This window comes from Octopus bimaculoides, chromosome 10, assembly GCF_001194135.2.
Source record: "Octopus bimaculoides isolate UCB-OBI-ISO-001 chromosome 10, ASM119413v2, whole genome shotgun sequence".
Lineage (NCBI taxonomy): Eukaryota > Metazoa > Mollusca > Cephalopoda > Octopoda > Octopodidae > Octopus > Octopus bimaculoides.
In genome coordinates this window covers 43,704,386-43,719,499 of record NC_068990.1, presented here as the reverse complement: position 1 = coordinate 43,719,499, position 15,114 = coordinate 43,704,386, and the positions used below count along the sequence as shown (strand labels likewise).

Here is a 15,114-nt window from a genome sequence, read left to right as displayed (position 1 = left end):
ATAAACAAAATTAAAAATTTATACACTTTCAGGGCCAATAAAAGAAAGAGTACCATAAATAAAAGTGAGTTTTTAAAAAAATTTCAGAATTCATTGAAATAGTTAATTCTGGTGTCATATATAAAATAAATAAAGATGAATAGATAGTCAATAGTTCAATAGCATGTTAATTCATTAGCACACTATATATATTACATATGAAGTGATATCACATAGTTTTCACTATTTTATACACTAAATCACTAGATAGATACTAAATCACTGGTAGACAAAATCAATCACATCAGAGACTATGAATTTGATAACCATGATCATTAAGAACCAAACCAAATAATGTGACATAATATGTATGTGTGTGTGTATAAATAATCAGCTGCAAGTTGTCTTTCTTGGCACCTGGTGCTGAAGAGAACGAGCAATTTCAAAATGCATCTATCAGTCCAACAGAGAGTACTGTGAGTTGACTATGGCATTTAAACACCTTTTTTGTTTTGAGTGAGAAAATTTTTTTTATGACAAACTGCAGTGAAAAGCCTTTATAGGTTCAAATACCTCTCAAGCATATTTGAACTAATCTTAAGTTTGAATACCTTCCTTCACTTCTTCACACACCTACATACACACAAAACACATATATTACTAAAGTGGTTTGAAATCAGAAGGCAAAGAGCCACAACAAATATGTAAAGGTATCCAGTCTAATTTTTGTACAATTCAGCCAATCTACCTCCCTGGATTGGTACTCTTTCTTTTATTGGCCCTGAAAGGATGAAAGGCAGGGTTGACCTTGGCAACATTTAAACTCAAGGGTGTAGAGAGTCAGAACAGATACTACTACAATGCACTCTACCCAATGTTCTAATGACTGCCAATTAAATTTTTTAAATATAGTGTATAGGCGCAGGAGTGGCTGTGTGGTAAGTAGCTTGCTTACCAACCACATGGTTCCGGGTTCATTCCCACTGCGTGGCACCTTGGGTAAGTGTCTTCTACTATAGCCTCAGGCCGACTAATGCCTTGTCAGTTATTTGGTAGATGGAAACTGAAAGAAGCCCGTCGTATATATATATATTTATATGTATGTGTGTGTCTGTGTTTGTCCCCGCAACATCGCTTGACAACCGATGTTGGTGTGTTTACGTCCCCGTAACTTAGCAGTTCGGCAAAAGAGACCGATAGAATAAGTACTAGGCATCCAAAGAATAAGTCCTGGGGTCGATTTGCTCGACTAAAAGCGGTGCTCCAGCATGGCCACAGTCAAATGACTGAAACAAGTAAAAGAGTATAGTTATTATCTCTGCTTCACTGAAGAGATCTAACAAGATTGAAGCATGTTCAGAATTGTTTGAAATGATTAAAATAATACTAGTCATTCAATAAGGCCAGTGCTGTAGTCAATGGTAAATATCAGTATGGCAAGGGAAGGAGAAAGGATAGGAAACAAGTTAAATAATAGTTTACTATATTTTTAACTTTAAAATATATATATATTTTTTTTATCTAAACTTTTCATTAAAGCATGTGATTAAGATTGAGAACCACTGCTATTTAATGTGGTGCTACTGTCTCTGTTCCTACTGTTATGATCAACAATAGGAAATTAAAAATAGACATGAGTAATACATACACACATATATATACAAACATTGGTGATAAGCAGAGAAAGATAAATGTTAATATCTCAACTTTAGTAAGGCAGTGGAGCTGGCAGAATTGTTAGCACGCCAAGTTGAATGCTTGGTGGTATTTTGTCTGTCTTCAGGTTCTGAGTTCAAATTCCACCATAATCAACTTTGCTTTTCATCCTTTTGGGGTCGATAAAAGAAGTACCAATTGAACACTGGAGTTGGTGTAATTGATTTAGCCCCTCCCCTGAAATTGCTGGCCATATGCCAAAATTTGAAACCAATATTTCAACTTCAGTGGATCATGAACGTAAATTATGTAGAAAATGCCAAAATATGTTTCCCTGCTACTACGCATAAGTTTGAACCTGTATATATAATTTTCTCTGTCTTTTAATTGTCGAGTTTTATCATTTGTACCATAGTTTAATGTGAACTATAAAATCTGACAAATAACAATGATTTCAAACTTAAGTACAAGGCCATAGTCTTCCTTCAATCTACAGGTGCATGCTTAGACCATTCACTTGGACCATTCTTGTCACATTCAACACAAGGGAATGAAAGATAAAGCTGACTTTGATAGGATTTGAACTCAGAATGTAAATTGCACAATGAAATACTCAAAGATATTTTGTACAACGAAATAATGATTCAGCCAATGGAAGAGCCCAGTAGTAGTAGTAGTAGTAGTAGCAATAATAATAATAGTAAGAGATAGCCCCGTGCTGAATAACATGGATGTGCTACACCGGGCTCCCCATTCAAGAACAAATCTAATCCCAAAACATTGATGGAATTAGATAAAGGAACCTGTGGAAGACTTGAAGGAAGCAGCCTTTTAATGAAAATAATAATGAAAAAAAAAAAAAAAAAAAAAAAAAAAAAAAAAAAAAAAATTACTGCCATACAAAGCACAGTTTCTCCTACACATGACGTCTCAGTGAAACATATGTGAAACACACATGCGAAATCAACACTGATAGCCTACCACATAGCTGAATTAAGAACTGTTTGGAAATGTATAAAATAATGCCTACTTTTGTCTCTAAGTATGAGATCATGGAAAACCACACTAACTTTGAACAGTGACAATGAATCTCTAAATGCTGGAGATGTAAGAATTTCATGTGGCATTTTCCAGGGTGATTCACTATCACCACTCCTCTTGTTTAGCCTTAATACTTCTCTTAAAATTGCTCAATGATGCACAGTATGGTTATAAAATATTTGATAAAAATATAAATCATCTCATTTACATGCAAAAGACCACTCAAGGGCTTATTAGTGATTGTTAAACAATTCAGTGATGACACCAGGATGCAATCTGGCCTTGATAAATGTGCAAAAGCTACCTTTATCAAAGTAAAATTGGCAGAAACATCTAACGTTAACCTTGACTAACAGAATGTCATAAAAGAGTTAGAACCAGCAGAGAGCTACAAATACCTAGGGGTAATTGAAGGGGACGGAATCAAGCATTCAGTGATGACGGAAAGGATCAGAAGAGAATGGTATTGCAGGATGAGGGCAATACTGAAGACAGAGCTGAATGCAAGACGCAGGATCGAAGAGATCAATGCTTTAGCCATACCAGTCGTGACTTAGTTTCAATATCATTAACTGGTCAATTACTGAAATATGTAATCTTGACAGAAAAATACGAAAACTGTTGACAATGCATAGAATGCACTACCCTAAGGCAGCTATAGAATGACTTTATCTGCCAAGAAAAGAGGGAGGCTATGAACTTTTACAACTGGCATTAACAATGAAGATTGCCACAACTGGCCTAGACACCTACCAGAAAAAATCTGAGGACTGGATGTTAAAACTTGTCTCAAAACATGAAAACAAGAAAGCATCATACTCAGTAACAAAACAGGTAAAGGAAGATCTAAGTGAATTCCAAATACAACAAATTCCAGATTTAGACACTAGAAACAAGCGCAGAAAAAGCTAAGCACATGAAAACCCGTGCTAAAACTGCTGCCTTAGATATTCTGACTGATAAATGGCAAGAAAACCCTCTTAATGGCAAATACCCAAAGAGAGCGAATAATGCCGATGTAGACAAAGCTCTTACCCATCAATGGCTAATGGCTTTGGCTTAAAATCTGAAACAGAAGGGTTTATCATAGCAGCCCAAGAGCAATGCCTACCGACAAGGAACTACAAGGCCAACATATTAAAGAATGGCAGCTTCCCAACATGTTGTGTATGTCAACAACAAAATGAAACCATTGATCATGTTGTCTCCATGTGCAGTCTTCTTGCACCTACAGAGTATCTCAACAGGTATGATAGAGCTTCACAATATACCACCTCCAGTGCTTGAAAATGATCACATCTCACTCCTCTGGAACTTCACCATTCAAAATGACAGAAAGATCGATGCAAATAGGCCAGACATCATATTGAAAGACTTCAGACAGAAATCATGCCTCCTCATTGATATGACTGTTCCAATCGATATAAACATATCTGTCAAGATCTACCAAAGACTGAGCAAATATAAAGAACTTGAAATAGAAATTAGCAAAATGTGGAACCTGAAGACTAAAACAATACCTGTTGTTATAGGTGCCCTGGGAATGATAGCAAAAGGGGCTGATTGCTACCTAGCTCAGATACCAGAAAATCCCAAAATGGCAGAAATTCAAAAGATAGTGCTCATGGGAACTGTCCATATCCTATGCACTTTCTATGTAATCTCAAATATTAAAACAAACACAATTTTCTTATGATTTCTTAAACATTCTCTAGAACAGCACTATGTACAAAACCAAATATATGGCACCTTAGACATAACACCAACATGAACTTCTAGCTTGTCTCTTGAGGTCTCTGGGTGAGACTTGGAGCCAAAATGTACAAATGCAAAGAATAAGTCAAAAATAAAATAATAATAATAATGTAGTTGTAGGTGCATTGGGAACAATTCCTAAAGATCTGAACAGATGGTTAGAGGAAATAGGCATAAAACCCAGTTTAGTACAGCTCCAGAAAACAGTGTTATTAGGGACAGCTAGTATACTTAGGAGGGTTCTTGGCATCTAAGGCTACTTTTTGTAGCCCAATGTCAGGATCTTTTCTTTTCCAAAAGTCTAGTCTGTTGAGTGTATATGAAAATAATAATTATTTTAAATTTTTGCCACAAGGACAGCATGGGGGAGGTGGGGATGAGCCAATTACACCGACCCCAGTGTTCAATAGGTACTTATTTTATCGACCCCAAAAGGATGAAAAGCAAAGTCGACTTTGGTGGAATTTGAATTCAGATTGAAGTGACAGGTGAAATACTGCTATGCATTTCATCCAGCGTGTTAACAATTCTGCCAGCTCGTTGCCTTAATATTGATAATTTACCATTAAGAGTTTTAAAAAAATGTTGGGGACAGTATAGAGCAATTCAGTAAGGTGTTACATAAAGAACGTTTTAAGAAGTAGGAAAATGGTGACAATATAAGTTCTAACGATGAATAATTTCCCAAAAGAGGGAGACTTCCTAGGGCTGCTTGTGGAAACTCCACAAAACAATGGTTTCCCTACCCACTAAAGTGAGTGTCCTCTTCACACAGTTTTCTTTTGATCTATAGGCACATGCTTAGAGTAGGCCCATTCACTTGGACCATTCTTGCTACATTCAACTACTTTTTAACAAAATTGAAATGATAATAATAATCCTTTCGACTAAAGGCCCAAGGCCTGAAATTTTGGGGGAGGGATATAGTCAATTACATTGACTCCAGTAATCAACTGGTACTTATTTTATTGACTCCAAAAGGATGAAAGGCAAAGCTGACCTTGTCAGAATTTGAACTGAGCATGTAAAGACAGACAAAATGTTGCTAAGCATTTTGTCCGGTGTGGCAACCACTTTGCCAGCTCACCACCTTATAAAATAATGATAATACTATAGGCACAAGGCCTGGAATTTTGGAGGAGGGGACTGGATTACGTTGACCCCAGTGCTCAACTGGTACTTATTTTATTGACCCTGAAAGGATGAAAGGAAAAGTCAAGCCTGGCAGAATCTGAACTCAGAATGTAAAGATGGATAAAATGCCACTAAGCATTCTGCCCAACATGCTAATGATTCTGCCAGCTCACTGCCTTATGAAATAATAATTCTTTCTACAATAGGCACAAGGCTTGAAATCTTTTGAGTCAATTACATCAACCCCAGCACTAAACTGGTACTTAAAATTACTGCTAAGCATTTTGTCCAGTGTGCTAACGATTCTGCCAGCTTGGTTTCACATTGTGGCACAAGGATAGCAATTATAGGGGAGAAGGAAGTTGATTACATCAGTGTTCAACTGGGGCTTATTTTGTTAACTTCAAAAAGATGAATGGTAAAATTGATCCCAGTGGAATTTGAACTTAGAACAAACAGAGCCAGGAGAAATGCTGCCAAGCAGTTTTGTCTGGCAAGGTAATAATTCTGTTATTTTGATAACCTCTTTTATTTGACACAAAGGTGTCAAATGAAGGGGACATTACAAGGACATCTTACAGCTTGTTTGTTTGTTTGTGTGTGTGTGTGTGTGTGTGTGTGTGTAAGTAATATACTTAGTAGACTAAATTATATAAAAATATGCAAATTACATAAGTTGTAAATTACAAGATGAAAAATCTGACACAAGGAAAAAAAAAATCTCCCCCATGTCGTTTATAGACATTTTCATCTTTCAGTGAAACTTTTCATAAAAGGAATCTTGAGTGACATGATGAAATTCTCTTCTCTTATTCTTGTCAGTGCTGCAACACAAAACTTATCTCATAAATTTAGTCAAAAGCTGCCTTGTAGTTGTATCATTCAGTAAGTGTTGAATGATTTTCAGGAGCAAATGGTAAAGAATGAATACTTTTATTTTTTAGGTAATAAGACTAACATTTTAAAGCTAAAGAAACAATATTGCTTTATAAAACAGAAGCAAGCAAGTGGTGGCTTATACAATTAAACTGTTGCAGTAATAGATATAATTCAGTAATGTTTTCTCACATCAAATATCAGGGCTTATAAGATGTAGTCATTCATTCATGTATATACTTCTTGTTTGGAAGGCTTCCTGTCTAAGAAAGCCCCTTCATAAGATTACATAAATATAATTATAAAATAATTTCAGTCAAAAATTTAGGCAGATGGATATTGAAGATTATTTTGTGTTTGGGCAGAACTAATTAGTTTTTATTTTTTGGGCAGAACTAATTAGTTTTTATTTTTTGTTATTTTAAATTTTGATGCTTATTTTAGAATAAACTTTAATTCAAGTACTGTATTTAATGGCATATAAGACATTTTCCCCACCAAAAACTGTTGCAAATAATCTCCCTGGATCCTATATATAAAGGCGAGCCTCCCATAAACTAATTTTGTTACATGCATTAATACACTAAATTTATTTCTTTCCCAGAATATGCACTGCTGAAATTGGGTGTGTCTCGTTTTTGCCAACTTGGGTGTATCTAGTTTTTGCCCATGTTTCTTTTATGCTTTCAATCAAATAAGTATATTTGCATAACATGCCACTTTGAAGCACAAATTTTGGTCTATTTATTTATGCTAATAGTTTTGCTTATGCTGTTTATTCTAGTTTACTTTATGCAGTGAAATTAAAAATGTGAGGAAAAAATGCTAATTCAAGCCATTTTATGGTAGGTGTTCAAAATGAAATACAAAGCAGAGAAAACTGGTCACGATAACCAACCAAGCATTTGGTCAGTATTGAGTTGCAAAAATGTTATAGTGGAGATGAGAGCCTTGAAGATATGGGAGGTTATAGACAATCTTATGTGATTGAAAACTACCAAGAAAGGGCCATTATTGAAACACCCAAAACAACTCAAGAGGTTACAGAAGAACTAAACAACTACCATTCAAGAGGTTGTTTGACATTTGTACCACATAGAAAAACCAAGAAATCTTAATGAGTATTGCACGAGCTGAGCAAAATGTTTTAGAAATCTTTACAATGTTTACCCTGCATTTTTCTGTGCAAAACAAAACAAAACAAAACATTTCATAATCACATTGTAACAGTTGATGAAAAATGGATTCTATATGATAACTGATTGCTTTCTGTGCAGTGAATGGACAGAAATGAAACACCAAACCACTTCCCTAAATTGAAGTTGGATCAAAAGGAAGTTGTAATCAGTATTTGGAGGTGAGCGAATAGAATCCTTCTCTACTATTTCTAGAATCTTAGTGAAATCATTACAGTAGATAAATACTGACAAGAAATTGACAAAATGTACCAAGAACTGCCTTGATTGCATCTAGTATTGGTCACTCTAAAAGGATAAATTCTTTTTCATGACAATGCACGTTTTGTAAATGATTTTGCAGAAACTAAAACTTTTTTTTCTAGCTGGCAAAAATGTGATGATTCTAATACGTATTATTTCAATGAATAAAATTCATTCTGAGTCAAGATAAATTACTTTAATACTTTTGATACCAATCCCACCAGAAACTGGCCCTGGTTCTATGATAGAAATTTCCTGTTTTAAAGGGATCTAAATTAAAGTCTTTCATCAAATTTTCATGTTAATTTATGTTTAAAATACTAACTTTAGCTATTTTATTATGTTGTGTGGATGCCCCCAGACAATAAGTAGGATAGTCCAATAATATAAATAGTGGACATGATAGCTAGTTGTAGAAGCATCGGTAGACTAGACGTCATATTGTTGGAAGTGAGAGTTCGGTAGTTGAGTAGAGGTATGTTATGGCGAAGGCATGTCATCCGAACGTGCGATATAACAGTGGCAACGAAGTTTTGAATAGGACTGAAATGGAAGAGTTACTGAAAGCAGTTGTCTAACAACAAGAGCAGCAACTACAGTTGTTAACAGAATTGTTACTGCAGCTGAGAAATATGACAGAATCATTTTCAGCGGACAGTGTTGCAAATTCCATCGAAGAATTTCACTATAAACCGGATGAAGGAACTACTTTTACTGCATATTACAGACGATACGAAGACATATTCCGAGAGGAATGCAAGGGATGGTCTAGTGAAAGGAAGGTAAGACATCTTTTGCAAATGCTTGCTACTCTGGAACATGAAAGTCTTGTAACTTTATTTTGCTGAGAAAGCCCGCGGAATTGTGTTTTGATGAAACGATAAATATTTTGGCTAATATTTTTAGTGAGAAAAGTTTGCAGTTTAACATTCAATGGGAATGTTTAAATTTAAAGAAAAACAAGTCCGATGATTTTGTAACATATGCCGGTATGGTTAATAAAGCTTGCGAAAGGTTTAAGCTGGAAAAATTAACACCAGATATGTTCAAGTGCCTAATATTCATTAAAGGGCTGGTGGCAATGGAAGACGTGGAAATTAGAAAAAGAATATTATCAAAGCTGAATCAAGATGTGAAACTAACCTTGCGGAAAGTGGCTGAGGAATGCCAACAAATAATAAACCTTTGAGATGATACAAGAAAAATAGATGACAAAGTTTTTGCAGGTATATAGAATAACACTGAATCCAAATGCAGAGTCAGGTAGGTCACCTGCAGATTTGATGTTTTCCGGAAAAATTCGTTCTATTTTTGATAAATTGTTGCCAAGTAGGAAACAGAAAATAGAAAATTCAGGAAGAACAAAATTTTTTAATACAGGTGATGAAGTGTATTTTAAAATATATAGAAACGGAAAACAGGACTGGGAACAAGGAAGTATAGGAAAGGGCATTTGGCCCCTTATGCACAGTTCTTTCCTTAGAGGCACTCATCAGTGATGGTAAGGTATGCTGGTGTTTACATCTTTGAAGTATTTGAGAGATATTAACTTCTACATATGAATTTATCAAACAAATATCATAATGAAAGAGTTACTAAATGGATGCTAGAAGTGCTAGAAATAGCAACCTAATCTTCACATCTTATTCTGTCTTAAAAAAGAGATAAGGAAACATTGTGTAATGCATTTGGCAACCTAGTTGTAATATTTTACTTTCTTAACGACACTAATATTCTCAGGTTTTGGGGGTTTGTATTTTATCATTGGCAGAGGCAATTCTACATGGTCAAGGATGATTGTTTATCAAATTTTATGGATTCGCATATCAAGATGCAGTCCAATAAGGGAGTCACTAGTCCAATTGTAGGCCGGGTATTTGTTATTCTGCATGAAAAGCACTGTATTGGACAACAGCTGTCCTTGTGCCATTCCTAAACTAGGAGCTCTTAAATGCCACAATCTTGTTTTTGTTGCTACAAGGTAATTATTATTAGAGGACCTTTGAAAAGAATCTAAGGGATTCCTGGAGCACAGTTTTGTTTAGCATGGAGAAACTTTTGCACATTTGTTTCCTAACAATTTTGACCTTCGTTCAATGGCAAAGAATTGAAAACAATTGATGGTAGCAAATCCATTGAAGGAATGTGACAACCCCACCAACTATTCTGCCGGGTTTCAAATTTTACTATAATTTCTTGGAATGGGAAATGAAAGTTTGGCAGCACTTGCCTGAGGTGTCCCTTTTATCTATGAGTTGATAGAGAATAGTGTTCTGTACCTTACCCGTACCATTCGTATTTAAGATTCCTGCTAATACCACATATACATCATTGTAAATAATTTTGTCCTTGTAACTGCATAGACATTGATTTTTCTTCTTTTGTTCATGTTAGTGCCATGGTTACAATGGCTTTACATATATTTACAATCAGTACACAACTGAAGCAATTGGTTTCTATTATGGTTGGCTGATTTTCTGACAACCACTCACTCATAAAATAGAAGTGGAGCAGGCTGAGACAAGCTGAGTTATGTGCCTTGCTACAAATACATACTTGTAATAATAGTTGCAGAAATTATGGTAGTGGTAGTAATAGTAGTTGTAGCGGTGGTAGAAGTAGTAATAAAGATTGCCATTGTAGTAGTAGCAGGCACAGCAGCACTAGTAGCATACTCATATCTAAATCAATAAACTTGCACTTATTTTACATTCAAATTTGTATTAATTTTTTGTGAACAATAGTGACCTTGGTAGTGGGTTTCCAACAGGTAGAATTATCAGGTGAGAAGGGAGTGCTTGTGTAATTTAGGAGGAACAAATACCACAAGAGACATTTGTTTAAAAGTAACAATTTATTGCCGATGTTTACTATTTCTCTGATATACTTCAACACAAAATACATACATGCACATAAATATATACATTCTTCCTTCTATTACCTTGTTTGAGTTACTGGATTGCAGCCATGCTGGAGCATTGCCTTGAAGATATATATATATATATATATATATATATATATATATATATATATATATATATATATATATATTAAAACAAAAAGTTAAACCCTGGTCATAGACTTACCTTGTGGACAGCTCGTCAGACTCAATACGAAACCTTTGGTAACTCTATGACCCGAATTTAACTTTTGTTTTATGACTGCTCTAGTCATTAGAGTATGCTTCTTTTTCTTCTATGAGTTTTTCCCCACAAATACTACGTACGTTTCCGCTATGCACCACCCCTTGCTGAAGACTCGATCGAGGAAATGGAAAACGATGGTGTAGAGAGAGCAATTGCCTTTACTCAGTACCCACAATACACCTGCTCCACAACAGGAAGCAGCCTCAATGGCATATACAAGTATTATGCACAACGTGATGCTCCTACGAACATGGTCTGGAGTGTTATTGACCGCTGGCCTACACACCCAGGACTGGTCGAGGTATGACTGCTCTGCTATATAACCATGTGTGTGTGAGTATATATATGTGCATGCATGTATGTATATATATATATAGATATGTGTTTGTGTCATTGGAAGTATGCTTATATAAATGTGTGTGTGTGTATGTATATAGATATAAAAAGATAAATGTATGGATATATATTTGTAGACATATGTATATATGTATATATATACAGTATCTCACTGAAGTATGTACACCCTTAAACAATTTCAGTAAAATTGCCATTACTCTAACAATATCAAAGGCAATCAAACTAAATTTATACTGTCGACGACTGGCACCCATGCCAACGTTGTCTCATTCATTGGACACGAAACTCAGCTTGCGAAGACTTATTGGGGTAAGGGAAAGCGAAATCGGGATGGCACCTGTGCCCAGCGTCACCTTTCTGGCACTTGGGCCAGTGGCACATGTAAAGACATTCGAGCGAGATCGTGCCAGTGCCCCTGGACTGGCTCTTGTGCGGGTGGCACATAAAATACACCATTTTGAGCGTGGCCGTTGCCAGTACCACCTGACTGGCCTTCGTGCGGGTGGCACGTAAAATCACCCACTACACTCTCTGAGTGGTTGGCGTTAGGAAGGGCATCCAGCTGTAGAAACTCTGCCAAATCAGATTGGAGCCTGGTGCAGCCATCTGGTTTCACCAGTCCTCAGTCAAATCGTCCAACCCATGCTAGCATGGAAAGCGGACGTTAAACGATGATGATGATGATGATGATGATGATGATATATATATATATGCATACACACATGTATATATCATCATTATTAATTAACAGGAGCTGGCCAACTGAAGGGCTACCTGGGCCCCATGTTTGTTTTGGCATGGTTTCTATGGCTGGATGCTTTTCCTATCACTAATAAAAAAAACACACACACACATATATATATACACATACACATGATGGGCTTCAGCTTCCATTGACCAAATTTGTTTACAAGTCAAAAGTTAGCCCAGGGATATAATAGAAAACATTTGTCCAGGACTGAACTCAAAATTATGTGGTTGTGAGCTTCTTAACCAAACAGCTATGCTTGCACACACACACACACATAGGATGGGCTTTTGAAAATAGGTGAATTAACTGAGTAGCATATTTCATCAGACATGAGGTTGAAAAGTCAAAAAGAGCTCATTTGTTTGATTGTGTGTCTTGCATCCCTCTACCTTTCTCAACTCATGCATCATAGATCATCTGCTACCCCTTAACCACCTTTTACAGTTGTCTACCTCACCTCCTTTCTCCTATTTCCCTATCTCTTGCAAACCTTCAGCCACCCAAAGTCCGCATTCCTTTGCTCCCACACTTATACTCACCTAATCACAACTATTTTTTTCACAGCTTTGTAGCTTCTCTGCAAGAACCTGCTCACTTCCACCTTCTTTTATACTTTAATCCCTCATTTTCTATCAAAGCTGACCCTTACTCCTATAGGCTTGTTGTCTTGCAAGCTGCATGGCGATCTTACTAGTGCCAGTGATGCACAAGAAAGAAGAAGAAATGCTGTAAAGTGGTTGGTATTAGGAAGGGTAAACAGCTACAGAAACACTGCCAAAATAGACACTGGAGTATGACAGTCCTTGAACCCAGATTCTGTGAAACCTTCCACCCCAAGCTAGCATGGAACATGGACATTAAATAATGATAGTGATTATAGATAGATCTACACTAGACAAAAGTTTTGTCATAGCAAAGATAAAATTAATATTAAATTCAAATTATGACAAACGTAAACAAACAAAAGAAGTTTGCTTTTAGAAGTGTTGCGATGTCTTAGAAAGTTAAAGAAGTGATTTTAAATTCTCAATCGCAGGATAATGCTAATAATATAGCCTGAACAGGATAAACTACCCCTATTTTGTAGAAAAAAGTGTAGGCGGTTAGCTATGAGACTCAAACTCACACCTCCATGATTACGCGTTGCAGTGCTCTGACCGATTGTTTACTTTTTGTTTTAAGGTCATCAATACAGCATTTGTGGAAAGAAGCACAATGGAAGTATCTAACACTTCAGGTCAGTTGAATGAAATAGAATTACTACAATAGGTCTTGGCATTGTATTGACTTTACCAACAAAATTCATCTACCTTTAAGACTGTCACTTCGAGTAGGGCCATTTAGGAAGTTTGGAAGAGGCTGTCAGATGAACCAAAATGTGAAATGCTAAGGAACCGAACTATTATTTTTATTGATGGCTATGTTAAGGCATATCCAAGTATTAGAGAGAAAGAACTTATGAGTGAAATACAAAATGAATTGAAAGATTCAAGACTGCAGTGGAAAATATGGAGGAAGAGGGATATCAAAGTAAAAGAACATTTCAAAATATTGCTACATGGAGGGCAAAAAGAGGTGAAGTATTTACATGCATTAAATAAATCCTGCATTGAATGAAGGAGTTGAAAAAAAAAAAATTATAGACAGAAAATAAGACAAGAGTAATAACACTTGATGTTTTTATTATGATCTTTAAAATGGCCTCAGTTTCTGCTAGGGTCATTTATAAGTCTCGTACTTTTGGGCTGATATAATTAATCTCTCCCATCATTTGTCGTTTTTGTGCAGGTGTTAAAGACCATTATTAAAGTAAACTACTGAACAAATATATGCATCACAATGTATATTTATGCTCTGAATTCAAATCCTACTTGGTGGACTTTGCTTTTCATTCCCTCTTTCACTTTATTTTTTGAGAGTATCATGAACTAGCATTAATAATTTGTGGCCTTGAGGCTAACCTGAAAATCGTTTTATAAAACTGTTCTAATTTATTTTATATACAGGAATTTTGTGTTGGTGTTGGGTATTGCTTACTTATATAACCACATTTGCATTTTCCCAAAGAATGCTTACGACAGATTATCCACTAACTTTGCACCTTCAAAGACGTAGAATAATGCATTCCTTATTTGACAAATAGGTGAAGGTAAGTGATAGGAAAGACTTCTGGTTGCTAAACAATGTCTCAATAATATAATCATTCTAACCAATGCTAGCATGAGAAAAATAAGATATAAAAACAAATGAAATTTACCTGTAGTGCAGCCCTCTGAGCTGGAGTCATTGGAGCAGCATCATAGCTCTGTTGTAGGAGGAGAAAACAAAGAACAAAGTTAAATGTATGGTTTAAATTTTAATTTAGTTGAAACAATATTAGGTCATTTCATGTGAATTATAAGTTAATATATGCAGTGGGTGGTTATGTGGTAAGAAGTTAGCTTCCCAGCCACATGGTCTTTGGTTCAGTTCTCATTGCATAGCACCTTGCGCAGGTGTCTTCTACTGTAACCCCAGGTAAACCAAAGTCTTGTGAGTAAATTTGGTAAGCAGAACCTCAAAGAATTCCACTGTTCTTTCCTACTTGGCATACATTATAAATTAGCTTTACCTAAACTTTTGTTCTTTAGTTCCCAATGAACCATAGGTGAAACAGAATATATATTGTCAGACTAATGGTTATGGATTAAATATTTTTATATATGTGAGTGTGTGTATGTTTGTATCTTCTTGTCTTAGCTGCCAATGAGTGTTCCTGCTGTACAAACAGTGTCATTCATTTCCAATATCTTGCAAGAGCATGTCTGGCCACAAAGAAATATTACCTTGTCTGGAAATAGGTGAGAGTTGGCAACAGGAAGGGTATCTGGTAGTAGAAAATTTGCCTCCAATAAATTTTGTCTAACCCATGCAAGTATGGAAAAAGATGTTAAATCATAATTATATACATGTGTATATATATATATATACATGTGTGTAT

The 15,114-nt window shown here is 35.7% G+C and overlaps 1 protein-coding gene across 2 annotated transcripts in view; it reads right to left on the bottom strand.

Moving 5' to 3' along the window:
- Positions 1–1,772: 1,772 nt before the first annotated feature.
- The window catches only part of LOC106867803 (putative protein TPRXL), a 49,101-nt gene continuing 35,759 nt past the window's right edge, over positions 1,773–15,114 (bottom strand). Inside the window, exons 4-5 of one of the 2 annotated variants that reach the window (XM_052971143.1) lie at positions 14,392–14,439; positions 1,773–1,805 (exon numbers count right to left, since the gene is read on the bottom strand). In XM_052971143.1, the coding sequence (XP_052827103.1) occupies positions 1,788–1,805; positions 14,392–14,439 (66 nt within the window). In that variant the 3' untranslated portion in view covers positions 1,773–1,787. Of the gene's footprint in view, positions 1,806–1,845; positions 1,882–14,391; positions 14,440–15,114 lie in introns of those variants that run through there. The other variant, XM_052971142.1, reaches the window with a different exon arrangement.